The sequence below is a fragment of the Triturus cristatus genome, chromosome 3_1, assembly GCF_964204655.1.
Source record: "Triturus cristatus chromosome 3_1, aTriCri1.1, whole genome shotgun sequence".
Lineage (NCBI taxonomy): Eukaryota > Metazoa > Chordata > Amphibia > Caudata > Salamandridae > Triturus > Triturus cristatus.
Genome location: NC_140583.1, coordinates 246,149,933 through 246,164,681, shown reverse-complemented (window position 1 = coordinate 246,164,681; position 14,749 = coordinate 246,149,933). Strand labels below are relative to the sequence as shown.

The 14,749-nt window shown below is 43.9% G+C and overlaps 1 protein-coding gene across 2 annotated transcripts in view; it reads right to left on the bottom strand.

The window, feature by feature from the left end:
• Nucleotides 1-14,749, bottom strand: part of CLK3 (CDC like kinase 3) — a 272,328-nt gene that overhangs the window by 190,919 nt on the left and 66,660 nt on the right. For both annotated transcript variants that reach the window (XM_085643786.1, XM_085643787.1), the window contains exons 3-5: nucleotides 13,551-13,758; nucleotides 3,838-3,931; nucleotides 3,499-3,565 (exon numbers count right to left, since the gene is read on the bottom strand). In XM_085643786.1, the coding sequence (XP_085499912.1) occupies nucleotides 3,499-3,565; nucleotides 3,838-3,931; nucleotides 13,551-13,758 (369 nt within the window). The remainder of the gene's footprint in view (nucleotides 1-3,498; nucleotides 3,566-3,837; nucleotides 3,932-13,550; nucleotides 13,759-14,749) is intronic.

Here is a 14,749-nt window from a genome sequence, read left to right as displayed (position 1 = left end):
GTCTCAGAAGAGACAGGTCCCATCAAAGGGCATGTCAATAAATGACTGCTGAACATCACTAGAGAATTGGCGGGAGCCAATCCAAGTGCAGCGCCTAAGCGCCACACTGTTCCAGACTATCCTACCCAGCCAGTCGGTAGTGCCCAGGCCCGACCTGATGGAGTACCTTCCCATGTGTCTTGGTCGTGCTGAATAAGGGGCTGGAGGTTAGGCCTCACATCAGGCACCGTGGGCAAAACATTTGTCACCATATCCCATAATGCATGTGTATATCGCCCCAGGAGGCAGCTGGTATTGACAGACCGAAGGGCAAGGCTGGTAGAGGAGAACACTCGTTTGGCAAATGGCTCCATGTGCTTAGACTCCTTGTCTGCGGGGTGGTCAGAAGTGCACTGGGATTTACATGGCTTGTAGAGGCCTGAACCACAAGGCTTTCCGGTAAAGGGTGCTGGAGGAGGAAGGAAGGGTCCCATGGGGAAGGCCTGTATCGCCTTGCAATCTGCCTACTGACTGGAGGGCAAGATCATATTTTCACCCAGGTGCCCAACAGCAGTTCGATAAGTGCTTCATTAAAGGACAGAAGAGGTTCTTTGTTTGTTTGTCCTGGATGGAGGACTTCTGTAAGTACAGGTGGATAACATCAAGTACAGTACTTGGGCTGCTATCTTTTTCACTGGTGCGAAGGAGGCAAACTCTTCTGCGGCCATAGTAGGTAGGGATTGGAGGGCAGTGTTCGGGAATGTATTCAAGCCACTAGATTACTGCAAAACTAGGAATAAACTTTTATCATCTTAGACAATACTGGCACTTTTATTGTCTTCAAAATTTTCCTGGAAGTGATACGGAAGCATTTCGGGGTCAGAGCTAGGGTATTCTCGCAGTTGTTGAAACAAAGGTTGGAGTTGCTCTGAATTCGTGTCGATGTCTGAAATGATAATTGCCCCCACACCCCCACCCCTTTTGGTGTTTAAGTCAAAGTCGTGGCGTGGGCTGCGACATCCTATTACGTGTTGCTGGACCTAGAGTGCGAATGGACCTTGGAGCAAGGCCCACTGGTACAGTTAGCACTGAGGAGTGGATCACTCAGCTGTATACCGACTGGAGGCTCTCTCGGATCTGTAGGGCGAAGGTGCACTACAAAGATTCAGTTAGGTACCCAAAATTAGGTGCATGGCCTCCCAAGTCGTCTTTTTGTTGCAGCGAGGCCAGGAATGTCGACCCAAAGCAGGAGGAGGGTCAGAATGAGGTTCCTGGGACGGAGACAGAGTCTGCAGTGTCACACAACTCCGAATGACGGAAGTGGCCAGACAAAGAGGAGAACTGTTTTGTCTTATGTTTCTATGACTTCTTGGACATTCTCGAAGACTTCGACTTAAATGATGACTAGCCATAAGATCGGTCGCAGAAGCGCCCTTGACTTCGATCAGGACTAGGCCTTTCTCGAATTCCGTCAATATACAGCAGGACCTTAGGGTTGCGGATGGCCTTGGGGTCATGCTGGTCTACTGGTCGCACAATGCTGAGTTGTGCTTGGACCTCAGACACCAGAGACAGACATTGTGAGGATCCGTGACTGACATCTGCTTTTGCCAGTTGTTGCATAGCTTAAATTCTGTCACTTTAGAAGGGGATATGGCCATAGCACACTGATTAATAATTCTAAACAAGAAATTCTGGCATTCATGACAGATTTTAGGGAACTAGCTCTGTATTTGCATCGTAAATATAGTTTAAAACAAGCATTGGCATAGCCAATAGGTCTCGCTTTTGAGACCTTATAAGTGTTTAGCCATGCAACAGTTGCATAACTAAACACTTATAAGGTCCCAAAAGCGAGACCTATTGGCTATGCCAATGCTTGATTTAACTGCTGCAATGTATTGAAGCCTCATGGAGAACATCAAAGCGTAATCGCGATAAAGCACGACGCGCGCGTCCGCGCACATGCACTGTAGCTCTAGGCTGGCCTGGTAGCACTTTTTGGAGCCCTCACAAAATGTCTCGACAGACCAGCGCATGCGCTGGGTCAGGCGAGACCTAAAAACTGACGTCACCGTGTGGAGTTGGCATGGATATAATGGCCCCGCATCTGGTGCGGGACGGACTTGACGTGGAGGCGCACAGCGCTGCCTACCACCACATAAGGGAGTGGTAATGAAAAATCTTCCGGTTCCAGTCTGGTGCCAGGTGAAATTCACAAGGTGAGGAATCTGCAGTGGGAAGTCTCCATCAGAATTGGACTAATAAACCATGTGGTTAATGACTGTCAGTTAATGACTGTCCATTCCAAAATGAAAACCAAATGGAATAAATGTTTTCTAGATAGGTGACTGAGAAGCACTGGTGAGGCCATTCTAAAGAATAATTAAGAACAAGCTACTCGGAAGTAAAGGGATCTAAAAGTGAAGCTTGTAACCATCTGCAAGTGTTCCCTTTGGACGGGAATTTGCAATCCTCTTCACATCAGGACCCAGGATGCCACATTTAAGAGTTACTAAAAAAGTTCTCCACCAGGATCCTTCTATTGTTCCCCTCATATTTGCACGGCAAACTATGAATGTTGTAGTCTGATATTGCCTGGTATTTATCTTGAGGATTACCAATAAGGGTGTTCAATGACAGAACTGTGGTTGACATTGTATACTGAAATGTTGGTGAACGACTTCATATGTATAACATCTTCGTATTTGAAAAATGAAAAATAATTTTATTTTTTTATTTTTACAAAAGTTACTACGAAAGAGAAATTCCCAAAAAATCACAGAGCAGGAAGGGAAGGCATTTTGAGATAGGGTATTGAGGCAGTCACTAGTCCCCATTACATCACTAACGCCTAGTCAAGGCTGCATTTCTATATAATGCTCTGTGAATTAACAACATACTGAGGAGGTATACTATATCTGACAGAGAAATGTGTAACATGCAGATCACAGGTTACAAATTATTACACCGCTAATCAAATATTCATTCATTTTTAGGTTGGCAAAATGAGCTACATGGAGGTGAACAAAGACTTCTGTACTGTAGCATAATGACCCTTCCAAGCTTCAAGCTTTATGAGCAGACTGATTTGTTTTCCAAACTTATGGCATCGCAGCACTGGCACAAAAGATACAACTTGTTTATGTCTACAGTGGGCAAAACTAGTGTTTAAATTGTAAAGGAAAAAAGTGCGGGGGCCTAAAATGCTTCTTAGGAGCCCACAGTTGACACTACCGCATACCAAGCATGTCTAATCTCGATTCCACCTCATGCATCTTTAGTCTACCACCTGACACATACTCTATTCATCTCACTCACACAGGTTCTTTCATCCTTGCCATCTCTCTTTGTCACTATTTTCCTATTGTTCTTTTGCTCCTCCTTTTCCCTTTGTTCTCTCTCTCTCTCTGGGACAATGAGCGATGATGTAAGATAAGTCAACGATCCCTAAACAAGGGTGCTGGTATTCCCCAGCTGCAACTATTGGCACAAATAAAGCACCAAGCAAAACCTTACCTGTTATGATCCAAGCACTCCACCACTTTGCCAAAGGTGCCTTCTCCTAAGCCTCCAACAATCTCATCTGCAACACAGAAGGGCAGAGCGCATGAGAATAGGGGGAATTTTGAGAGGGGCCAGGTGACCCAGAGTTTCACAACATAAATGTTTTTAAAAGGTGGTAGGATGGACATATGGCTACACTTTACACAGAAAGTTCTATGGCGTGTCTCAGGCAATTACTGATCGACCCATTTAAGAGCCGTATGCATTAGCAGCCCTTTCAGCACAATAAGATCTGGTCTAACAAGGGGGATAGATAGTAGAGAGGTAAAGTTTTACGAAAAGTGGCTGTACATCGCTCTTGAAGCCAATCGCCGGTCCGGCACACCAGATGGCCTTCCTTGTCATCTTCCACGCTCTTGCCACGTTTACTGCTCTGATGGCTTCTCTGTGCACACCGCCCCCCGAAAGCGCCATCCAGCCCAATCACGCAGTGGGCAATGAGGAGTCCGTCATAGGCAGAGACGACGAGGTGTGGTGATGGTACGATTTTCCAGTTCCCAGCATGTCATAAGGCACACAGCATATATAACGATAGGGATATATTGCAAGGGACACGTCAAGACACAAACTGGCGTTTTACAAAAATAAAATAAAAACCAGAAAAAAACAAAAATAATAGCTACAGGTATTTTAGAGCAGCTGATTCAAGTCTATGCCCTTAGAGCTACCTTTTCTACAAAATAAGAACAAGATAAATGCAATCATGTCCACTTGAAGGAAGTCTTTCACTCAAGGTACTGTCATTCGTAAATTTTGGCATAAAAACACAACTAGCATTACTGTGGTGCCGGTGGTTCAAGCAAGCTTGGAAGAGTATGGGTAAGGGAAATTAACAAATGCATATTAACACAGCACTTGGGCTTTCTGTCCATAGCGCCCTCAAGTGAGCAGTGTCTGTTTTTGCTATGTAAGAGCAAGGAGACTTATTGGAACATTAGGAGGCACACTGTGAGGGACTTTAAATTATTGGTGTGGTTTGAAAATATGCTTGAATACATTTTTGTAGGTTTCAGATATAAGGGCTAACATTCAGCCTAGCAAGGCTAGGCTGTCAAGCCAACAGTCATCAATACATATGTTTGCTCAGGCCTGTTGCTAGCATCAAAACATGATGTTCCTACTTGTTTGGATATTAAGGATTACTAAAAGCATATACCTCATTTCAGTTTTTGTGGGAAATGTGTCTCTATATTATGTATTTAAATGGCACCAATTAAAACCTTCACTCTCTCTACTCATTTGTTAATGCTTTATCTGTGCAATGGCAGGAAGGAGGCTAAATCATGCAGAGAACAATTCTCAAACAGGGACCAATACTGGCTGAAGCATATCTGCTAAGACAACACGCTATTAAAAAAAGGATTATGTTACTTACCCTGTAAGCATTTGTTTGTGGCATGGAGTGCTGTAGATTCACATGATCTGCATACTCCTGCCATCTAGTGTTGGGTTTGAAGTTGTGCAACTTGTTTTTCTTCGAATAATTTTTTCGAGTCACGAAGTAGACTGACTCATCCTCTCGGTGGCATTGCGCATGTGTGGCTGTAGATACACACTCAACGTAGACTAGAAGCAAAAAAAAAAAAGGAAAAAAAGTGATGGACGGAATGCTGAACAAATCAAAGTTTCACCGAACCCCAGTCACAGATCTGGGTTAAATCCATCATTTTTTTCCTCACCGCGCCATCTCAGCTTGGACCCAGACATATGCAAAACAGTCTTGACCCTCCTCCCCATGGGAACAGTCCAGCCTTAACTCCCAGGCCAGGTCCTCCCTGGACCTGATACAAGCATCCTGGGACTGGTTTCGGGGTATCACCCCTTATCAGCCATCCGTCCATCATTTGTTTGCGCAGCAATTTTCACCCTCAGTGGGATGGGTTGTGCCCAGACATGGGTCCCTTGCTAGCTGTGCCACTGGATTCAAGCTAGCCTGGCTGATGGGGGGTGATAACCCCAAAACTGGCTTCCAGGATGCTTGTTTCCATTTCCGGGAGGACCTGGCTTGGCAGTTTGGGCTGGACTGTACCCATGAGGAGCAGGGTCAAGACTGATTTGCATATGGATAGGTCCCAACTGTATTGACATGGCGAGCAAAAGATCAATGGATTTAACCCAGATCTCTCGACTGGGGTTGAAGGTTTGATTTGTTCAGCATTCTGTCCATCATTTGTTTGCGCTGCATAGACTGTTAAGCAGTCCCTTCTTAGAAGTGGTGGCTAGTGTCTGGGAGTTGCAGTAGTTTGGAAAAGGGTACATAGCATTGCCTGACCGACATTGGACTGTTGGGAGTGCTAAAACAACCACACGGTAGTGTTTAGTAAATGTGTGTGGGGTAGACTATGTAGCTGCTTTACAAATGCCAGCTATGGGGATATTTCCTGAAAAGGCCATAGTTGCTCTTTTTTCACAAGTGGAATGTGCTCTGGGAGTTACGAGAAAAGTTCTTTTGGCTTTAATGGAACAAGTTTGAATGCATTGGACTATCCATCTAGCTATTTCCGATTGGGATATAGGGTTGTCTTTATGAGGTGGAGAAAAGGCTACAAAGAGTTTTTTTCCTGAAAGATTTAGTTCCAGCTACGTAGAGTTGAGTGCTCTTTTTACATCCAGAGTATGATGAGCTCTCTCTGCTACATAATCAGAGTTGGTTAAAAAATAACATGAAGCTCAATGGATTGATTGAGGTGAAACTGGGAGACTACTTTAGGTAGGAATTTAGGATTAGTACGAAGAACCAGTTTGTCTTTATATATTTGCAGGAAATGATCTTCTAAGGTTAATGCTTGGTGCTCACTAACATGCCTGAATGAGGTTGCCACTTCCCATGATAGGAATTGAAGGCAACATGAGTGAAAAGGTTCAAAAGGAGGACCCATGATCCTAGAATGTAAGATGTTTAGGTTCCAACAGGGTGCTGGAGGTATACGAGGTGGAATGACTCGTTTGAGTCCTTCCATGAATGCCTTAATGACTGGAATTTTGAAGAGGGATATAGGCTGGCTATTGTGGAGATAAGCAGCTATTGCAGCAAGATGCAACCTAATGGCAGTATATGCTAAATTGGACTTTTGCAAATGTAGTAAGTAGCAGATAATGTCCTGCACTGTGGCTTTGATGGGATTAATTTGTTTAGGTTGGCAGTAGCAAACACAATGTTTCCATTTGCACCATAATAAGGTCTAGTTGTGGGTCTGCGTGCTTGCTTAAGAATGTCCATACATTCTGTTTGTAAGTTTAAATACCAAAATTCTAAGACTACAGGAGCCAAATCGCTAGGTTAAGCATCTGGGGTCTGTGTGTCTGATTTGTCCCTAACCCTGAGTGAGAAGGTCTGGCCTGTTGGGGAGCTTCTTGTGTGGGACTACGGAGCTATCTAGTAGTGTTGTGAACCAGGGCCAACGTGCCCAGGTGGAAGCTACATGGATCATGGTGAGTGAGGTTTTCCTGAGTTACGGAACCAGAAATGAATGAGAGGGAGTGATGGAAAAGCATAGGCAAATATCCCTGACCAACTCATCCATAGTGCGCTGCCCTTGGATAGTGGGTGTGGGAAACTAGGGGCAAAGTTTGGACATTTCATTTTGAGTGTGGCGAATAATTCTATCTGAGGAAACCCCCCCACTTCTGAAAGTACGGAAGGAGGACTTGTGGACTGAGTTTCCATTCGTGGGTTTGTTGGGGAGTCATGCTGAGCAGGTCCAGAAGATCGTTGTCAGTCCATGGTAGCTATTTTGCCAACAAATAAATGTGATGGTGAAGAGCCCAGTTCAATATGGTCTGAGATGGGTGTGATAACTGAGAAGACCCCCTCTCCCCCACCCTCAAACCCGTTTTTGTAGATGGACAATATGACAGCCATGTACTGTCTGGACGAGGACAGCCTTGTGAGATAGAAGATGAAGGAACGCTTTCAGTGCTAAGACTGTAGTACCAAGTAGTTAAGAGTAGCGATAGAGGTTTGGCACCCACAGAACTTGTATTGTCAAGCGTCTGTGGTTAGAGTGATGTGAGGCACAGTGGCCCAGAAAGTCTGCACTTTCAACAGATTGTTGGAATTCCACCATTGCAGAGAACGGGGAGTGTGGCGGTCTATCATCAATAGACCCTCGAGGTTACCCAGTGACTGAGACCACTGGTGAGACAGACATAGCTGTAGTGGGCGCATATGTAATCTTGCATGGGAAACTATGGCAATGCAAGACGTCATCATTCCTAGTAGATGCATAACAGTCCAAACTGAGAGGGTCTTGTTCGGCTGAAATTAAGGTAGAAGGATCTGAAAATTCTGCATTCAAGCTGGATTGGGGTAAATTAGTTCTAACTATGTTGAGGATTACTCCCAAGTATGGTTGAAGTTGAGATTTGGGGACACTGATGGTGAACCATAATTTGTGGAGTAGATCCACTGTCAACTGACTATGTTGTTGACACTACTGGTGGGTGCTGGCTTTGATGAGCCAATAGTCCATTTATGGGAATACGTGAACTTTTTGTCGCTGTAGATGTGCTGCGACTACTGCAAAGCACTTCGTGAACACTTAAGGTGCGGTAGTGACCTCAAATGGAAGAACTTTGAATTGTTAGTGCTTTCCTGCTATGACAAACCTTGGTCAAAAAGTCGCCCTGTTGTAAAAGTGGAATGAAATCCTGTAGAGTGACCATCTGAAAGAGTTCCAATAGGATGTAGTAGTTGAGAGGTCTGAGGTCCAAGGTTCGTCTTAGGGACCCATCCTTCTTTGGAATGAGAAAGCTCCTGTGCTTTGATGTTGAATAGGGACTGGTTCTACAGCCCCTTTGAGATGAATGGCTTTGACCTCTTGTTTGAGAAGTGGTAAATGATCTTGTGATAGCCTGTGACTCAAAGGTGGAATGTTCGTTGGTGTAGTAATGAGCTTCAGACAGTAGCCATGCTAGATAATGGCTAGTTACCCATTGGTCTGTTGTGATGGACTCACAGACTGGGTTAAAAAATTGTCACCTTCTGCCGACAGGCGCTGTGTGGTTGGGGGAAGGAGTGGGTAGTCGCTGCTTTGCAGTGGAGGTTTCTCCACACACAGAGGCACCTCCGCCTCTTCCCTTATTGTTACTGCTTCTGAAGGAGCCTCTGAAAAAATCTTTGCCATAGGTGCACTGGCCCTGCTTGAGTGGAGGAGTCTGTAATGGTGGATTTGGATCCGCCCCTTTAGCTGGAGCAGCGAAAGGGTCTCCAAGTGTAGGAGTTTGTAAGGCTCCCATAGCGTTAGTAGTGTCTGTCTTTTTCCATTTGGTCTAATGTGGTGTCCACCTGTGGCCCAGAGATGTTCCTTGTTAAATGGCATGTTGAGAACTGCCTTCTAAACCTCTGGTTTAAAACCTGAGCATCTGAGCCAAGCATGACTTCTAAGGAGCACACTGGTGTTGACACCTGTTGCAGCTATATGCGCTGCATTCAATGCACATCTAATCAAATTGTTGGTAATGGCCTGACCCTCTGACACAATTTGTTGCCCCAGTTTACGATGCTCTTCAGGGAGATATTGTAGTAGCTCCCCAATTTTATCCTAATGGGCCCTGTCCTAACGTACAAGGAGAGCGTGGGAGTTGGCAATGTACAAGTGATTAGATGCTGGGACCGATACTCTTACCTGCAGCATCAATACATTAGCTCTCCTTTTGAGGTGGTGGCATATCCCAAGTTGCCCGACAGTTTGCTCTCTTACGAGCTGTAGTAGCAACTATGGAGTCTGGTGGCACCTGACTGCATATAAAAAGAGGGTCTGGGTAAGCCGCCTTGTACTTCTTATCAAGCTGCGGGATTATAACACGGGCACTACTGGTTCTTTAAATATATCATCAGCATGCCGCCACATGAGAGTACGCATGGGAAGAAACTGTGGCTTTGTGGGTAGATGAGAGTATCAAAAAGGAAGTCTTGCTCTAAAGACTCCTGGTGTAGCAAGACCCCATGATAGGTAGCTGCCCTTGTAATAATTCACTGTTAAGTACTAGCATCTTCAGGAAGGGAGGGACGGCTGGATAAAGATCTGGATCATTGGGAGTGATGGGACCTGTATCATGTGTTTCCCATGGATCAGGATCCCCTAATGGTGCTCTTAAACCCAGTGTGTGACCTTGGTGACCCTAGAGGCGTAGTATCAAGGGGGTCATGATGTGTAGAAGAGGAGGGTAGAGGAGGGGGTGGTGCAGGATGATGAGCAGGGCTTGTAGCTTTGCCCTCTTTTTGAGAGGTAATGGCACATCCAATGCATTCTCAAAAGCCAATTGCCTCTTAGGTGGTGGAGAGGTAATTATTCGCACAGTGCCTTCTAGAATATGGACCTTTCTCTGTTTAATGTCCATTTTTTCAAGGATTGGCCTAATAGGAGACATGGATATTGAAGAAAGCTTTCAGGTTTTCATGTCGGTTATTTTCAGAATCATGACTATGAAAGATACAGAATGTTTTTTTGCCAGCACTGCGGGAGTTGTGGTCGGTTGCTGATTTAGTCCCGATGGCGGGGTTGAGACCGCAGAATGTTCTCAATTCGAGGAGACTGAAACCGAGGATTTAACCGTGGTGGAAGTTTTCGGTGCTGGGCCCGAAGGTGGGGCTTCCGAAACTTTTTTTCAGATCAGACCATGGCCAGGTGGCAGTGGCAGTCTGACAACTTCTAATAATAGATAGGGCAAGGGTTTGGAAGTCATTTTGGGTGGTTGAGTAGGGTCTGGGTCGACACTAGTCAAGCGCTGCCCAAGTAGCAGGGTGTAATCCAATTCCTCCTCCTCGTCAAAGCTGGAAATTTCCTCGACTCAGAAAGCGGCTTCTTCCTCCTCTGCAGCAGGCTCTTCCTATGCATGCTTGTCTCTGAAAATGTTGGGAGTGTCATCTTCAGTGCGACGAGGCATTTTCAGCCGACAAACCCTTCGATCGCAAAGAGACTTTTTTGAATGGAAAGAATTTTATGTGTTGCAGTCAGTCCTATGGTTATTAAGCGAAAGACAAAGATTGTACACCAGATGTGGTCAGTGTGCGGATACTTGGCGTGACACTGCGCCAAATTCGAAAAAGTGTCTGTTCTATCAGGAACACATCTTCAGCTCCGACAGTGCACGTGGAATGGTAGGCCTGAGACAGGCAGCACCCCGTGGGGCATTCGGATGGTGTCCGAACCGACAAACTTTAGAAAAGGCACAACAATGGAAAAGCGCCAATGGTATAACTATACCGTCGAAGACAGGATAGGGCTGAAGACTCGTACTGAACGGAGTTGAACACAGAGGAGAGGCACACACGTCCGAACCAAACGGCGGAGAGAAAACAATCCAACAGAGGAGTCGATGGCTCATGTGCAATATCACCAAGAAGAGGAGTCACTCGAAACCCGAAAGAATACTTTGATGAAAAAAAACTCTGAACCCAACACTAGATGGCAGGAGTATGCAAAGCATGTGTATCTGCAGCCACACATGCCACTGAACCTATTGTTTCACTTATGTCCATAGCTTGACTCGCAGTCAAGTTTCATCTTGATCTCATTTCTGGTCTTCAACTAAATGTCATTTTAAAAATGCTTAAATGAGTACGTTCCTAAAATACATCGGGTCAAGAGACAAATATGTGAAACGTCTACACTGCTGCTGACAACACAGTCTATTTGTACACCGTAGATTATATCCACGCAACACACTAAACTATTAACAGTTTACCAAATATATATATATATATATATATATATATATATATATATATATATATATATATATATATATATATACACATACACAAATAATTCGCAAATATTAGCTTAACGGTATGCCAACGTAGCACAAACACCAATCAGACATTGCTGGAGTGAGAGGGGAATAGCAAACCTTAAAAACACCTGACATTTGACCATATAGAGATGGGTTAACTTTAACTAGGATGCAGATGTTTGCCTACATTGTAGGTTACAAAGAAATGTGATGGCCCTGACAGCTTAAACAAAAAGTACTTGGCGGAGTAGGCAAAAGCTATACAAGATGGTTTCTAACACAACACATCAATGAACAAAGAAAAGACAATGCCTGCACTGGGCATCAAGTAATTAATTTGATAAGTTCTTCAAGCCAATACCCTTTTCCTAACCCACGCGAGAAAAACACAATGGCCAAATCATTCCAAGGAATAGGTCAGAGAAACACATTTCCTAACATTATCTGAATGCTTGAAAAGGACCAATTAGATATTAAAGGATGTCTCCAGTCTTGCCCAGAAAGCGTGCTTTGAAATATGTGAATCAGATTCTGCTTTTTGTAGACAGAATGCTAAGAGCTCCCAAGAGCAGATATTCTTTGAATTCACGGACATGCAGTTCCAGATTCAAAGAATCAGAACAGTTTTAATTTATCAAAAACTGGAATTCTTAGCCAAAGAGTAAGAATGACCCTATATCAAGTGTTACAAACTGACTGAGCAGTATTGCAGCTGGAGCACAAACGCATCAACTTCGAAGATTACTGTTGAATCTGACAAATGTGACAAGAAGACTTGGGCCTCAATAATCTACTGAACACCAAAGGGCGTGCAACACAGGCAGGGCATGCTCTAACACAAAGACGAGACCAATACAAGACGTCACCTGAATCCGGAAACTACAAACACAATTAAATTAAATAGAGTGGGGAGGAAGGGCAGCTAATCTTGGTCATTGGTGCCTTAGATTAATCCTGTTATACAGAAGAGCAGCATCAATAACCAGTAAGACGCTAGTCATCAGGTCTGGGCATACTCAGTTTAAAATAACACTCTGTGATTACAAGACCACCATCTAATACAGAATTCTCTCTAAAACATGTTTAAAATGTAGGTGCTACCACAAGTGCATACAAGCAAAGACATACATTTGCAGTCTGGCATATCAGCTAAGTGAGGCAGAGTTCATTAGGGACCCTACAAGCCTCAGTAGGCATCTGTCAAGCACGTATTCGTGGGCACGCTTATCCTAGCTCTAGGACTCTTTGAAGGTCGTTCTTAAGGGCATAGGACTTCTAGGAAGATAACCTGCATAATGTTAGTCCTTAGGCTATAATGGGAACGGCTATGTGCCCCTGACAAATGTAAATAGCAAATTAGTGAGGAAACATGATAGCACAGCTTTTAGCGGACTGAAAGCACCTCTACTTATTCCATGCCCTTTAAAAATAGAAGAGTTAGACATGCATATAGTTTCAGAACGACCTGTGAAGGTCAGAGGCTGCTAGAGTTTCTGTTTAGAGCGAACATGGCTTAGGATTTGGAAATGGACTGTCCTTTCTTCCAGTCGGTCCTAGATGGATTTCAAAGTCTGGTCTTTGTTTAATAGCACAGACAAGCTTAAAAACAATACACTGAAGCGGTACAGGCCCACTGTTAACAACTGTGGTTTATACGGACCTAAATATTTAAAATTCATTATATTAGTGCAACGGTGTTCATGAGGTTTAGTGATATACGCACGTATGATTGCATGCATTGCTGGGTTTGTAGATCTGACAAAATACTGAACCGTTTTCTTTTCTTTGAAAAGTGAGGCATGAAGCTCAGATTCATTATCGAAATGGTGTTCTCAAACTCAAATATTTAACTCAACTGAAATCTAGATGCTGCTCATAAATTGATATTCTGTCAAACACTACACTACACAAATCATTCACAACGTGTGATCAAGGTTGTATAATACATGTATAATAACATGTACAGCTAGGTAAAGAAATGCGCCAATCTTTCTTTCAATAACTTGCACACAGAGAACATCATGCTCCCTTTCTAAGATCTGAGTTAAGGGGGCAATACTAGCTTCAGTCTAGGCTATGCTTTCCCCTGCACGCATAATTATATGCTGCTAAGGCACAGAGCCGTGTTATCAAAGTTCTGAACTACATTTTCAGCCAATTTAAGCACACAATAAAAAAAGGCACAATACTCACCCAAGCCAAGGACAGCTGTAACAACAAGAAAGACATTAGACATGATTATTCCACCTGACCCCAAGGATACTCACCGATGACGTGCTGCTACATGACCTGGTTTTACGCTTCCGGCAGCGATGCTGGTGTCTTCTCTTGGTCCTAGGCCTGTCTTGATCCCTTGAGCGCTGGCGGTGATGAGACCGCGTGGAGTAGCCATCATCGTAGCAGGAACCAAAGTCTTCTGACCTATCACTGGGTCGCCTTTCATGTCTTCTTCGGTGGTCAGAGTCTCGGTCATGGCTGCATACGAGAGAGATATATATATATATATATGACAAGATCAATAAAACAGCTAGATATGTAAAATTACTAATCAATGCTCCAACATGAAGTGCTTGTGTAACATACTTGAGCCAATTAGTGTTTATTTTTTTAAACTTTACTTTGAAAATCCCATATTACCCGGGACAACTCTCTTCAGACACTCACAAAACAATAAGGTACAGATCACTATAGTAAATACAATGAATTACATTGGTTATAATCAACAGAGCACCTGAACTACAGAAACGCAGATGATCCATCACTGGGTATTTTAGAGATGATAGTCTAGCAGACCAACATGCCAAGGCATATAAAAGGAAGCATAATATTCACTTACAGCATAGAAACACAAGGAAGAGAAATGGATCAATACAAGCTGGAGGACGTGGAAATAACGGGCACAGATATATTTGCAAAAAGAGAAAAACAAGCACCTGAAAATGTACGGATTTGACTGTCAGAATATATATATCTAATTGATTTTAAATTAATAGGTCTGAGTTTGCCTGAACCGCCCTATAAAATCCAGGCATCTGCAAAGACTTACCAGTCCTTGGTACATACAGTGCGTCTATTCACTTCCATCGGTGACTCTAGTCTGAATCTGTGAGGATCCCCCTCTTACATACTCAGAAGAGAGAGTGGGCAGTGAATAAGCAGAAGGTTTACATAATACGCATGCTTACTGACCCACCACTCAAATATGGTGGAAAATGGCTTTGGAAAGAGAAAAGAATAAACATGCACCAGGTTAATGCCACATATGCAATAGCCCTCTTCTCTTATGGTCCATCAGACACTATGTTTGACCCACTGTGTTGGAAGAAAGAGGGGCCAGTGCAATTACAGGATGTATTAGATACAGAAACAAATCAATAGCCACTGTCCTCTGTCAGTTATTCTGTGCACGACCGAGTACTCCTCAACCAGACAACTTTAACTTCTGAGAACTGAGTCTTCCCCGCTC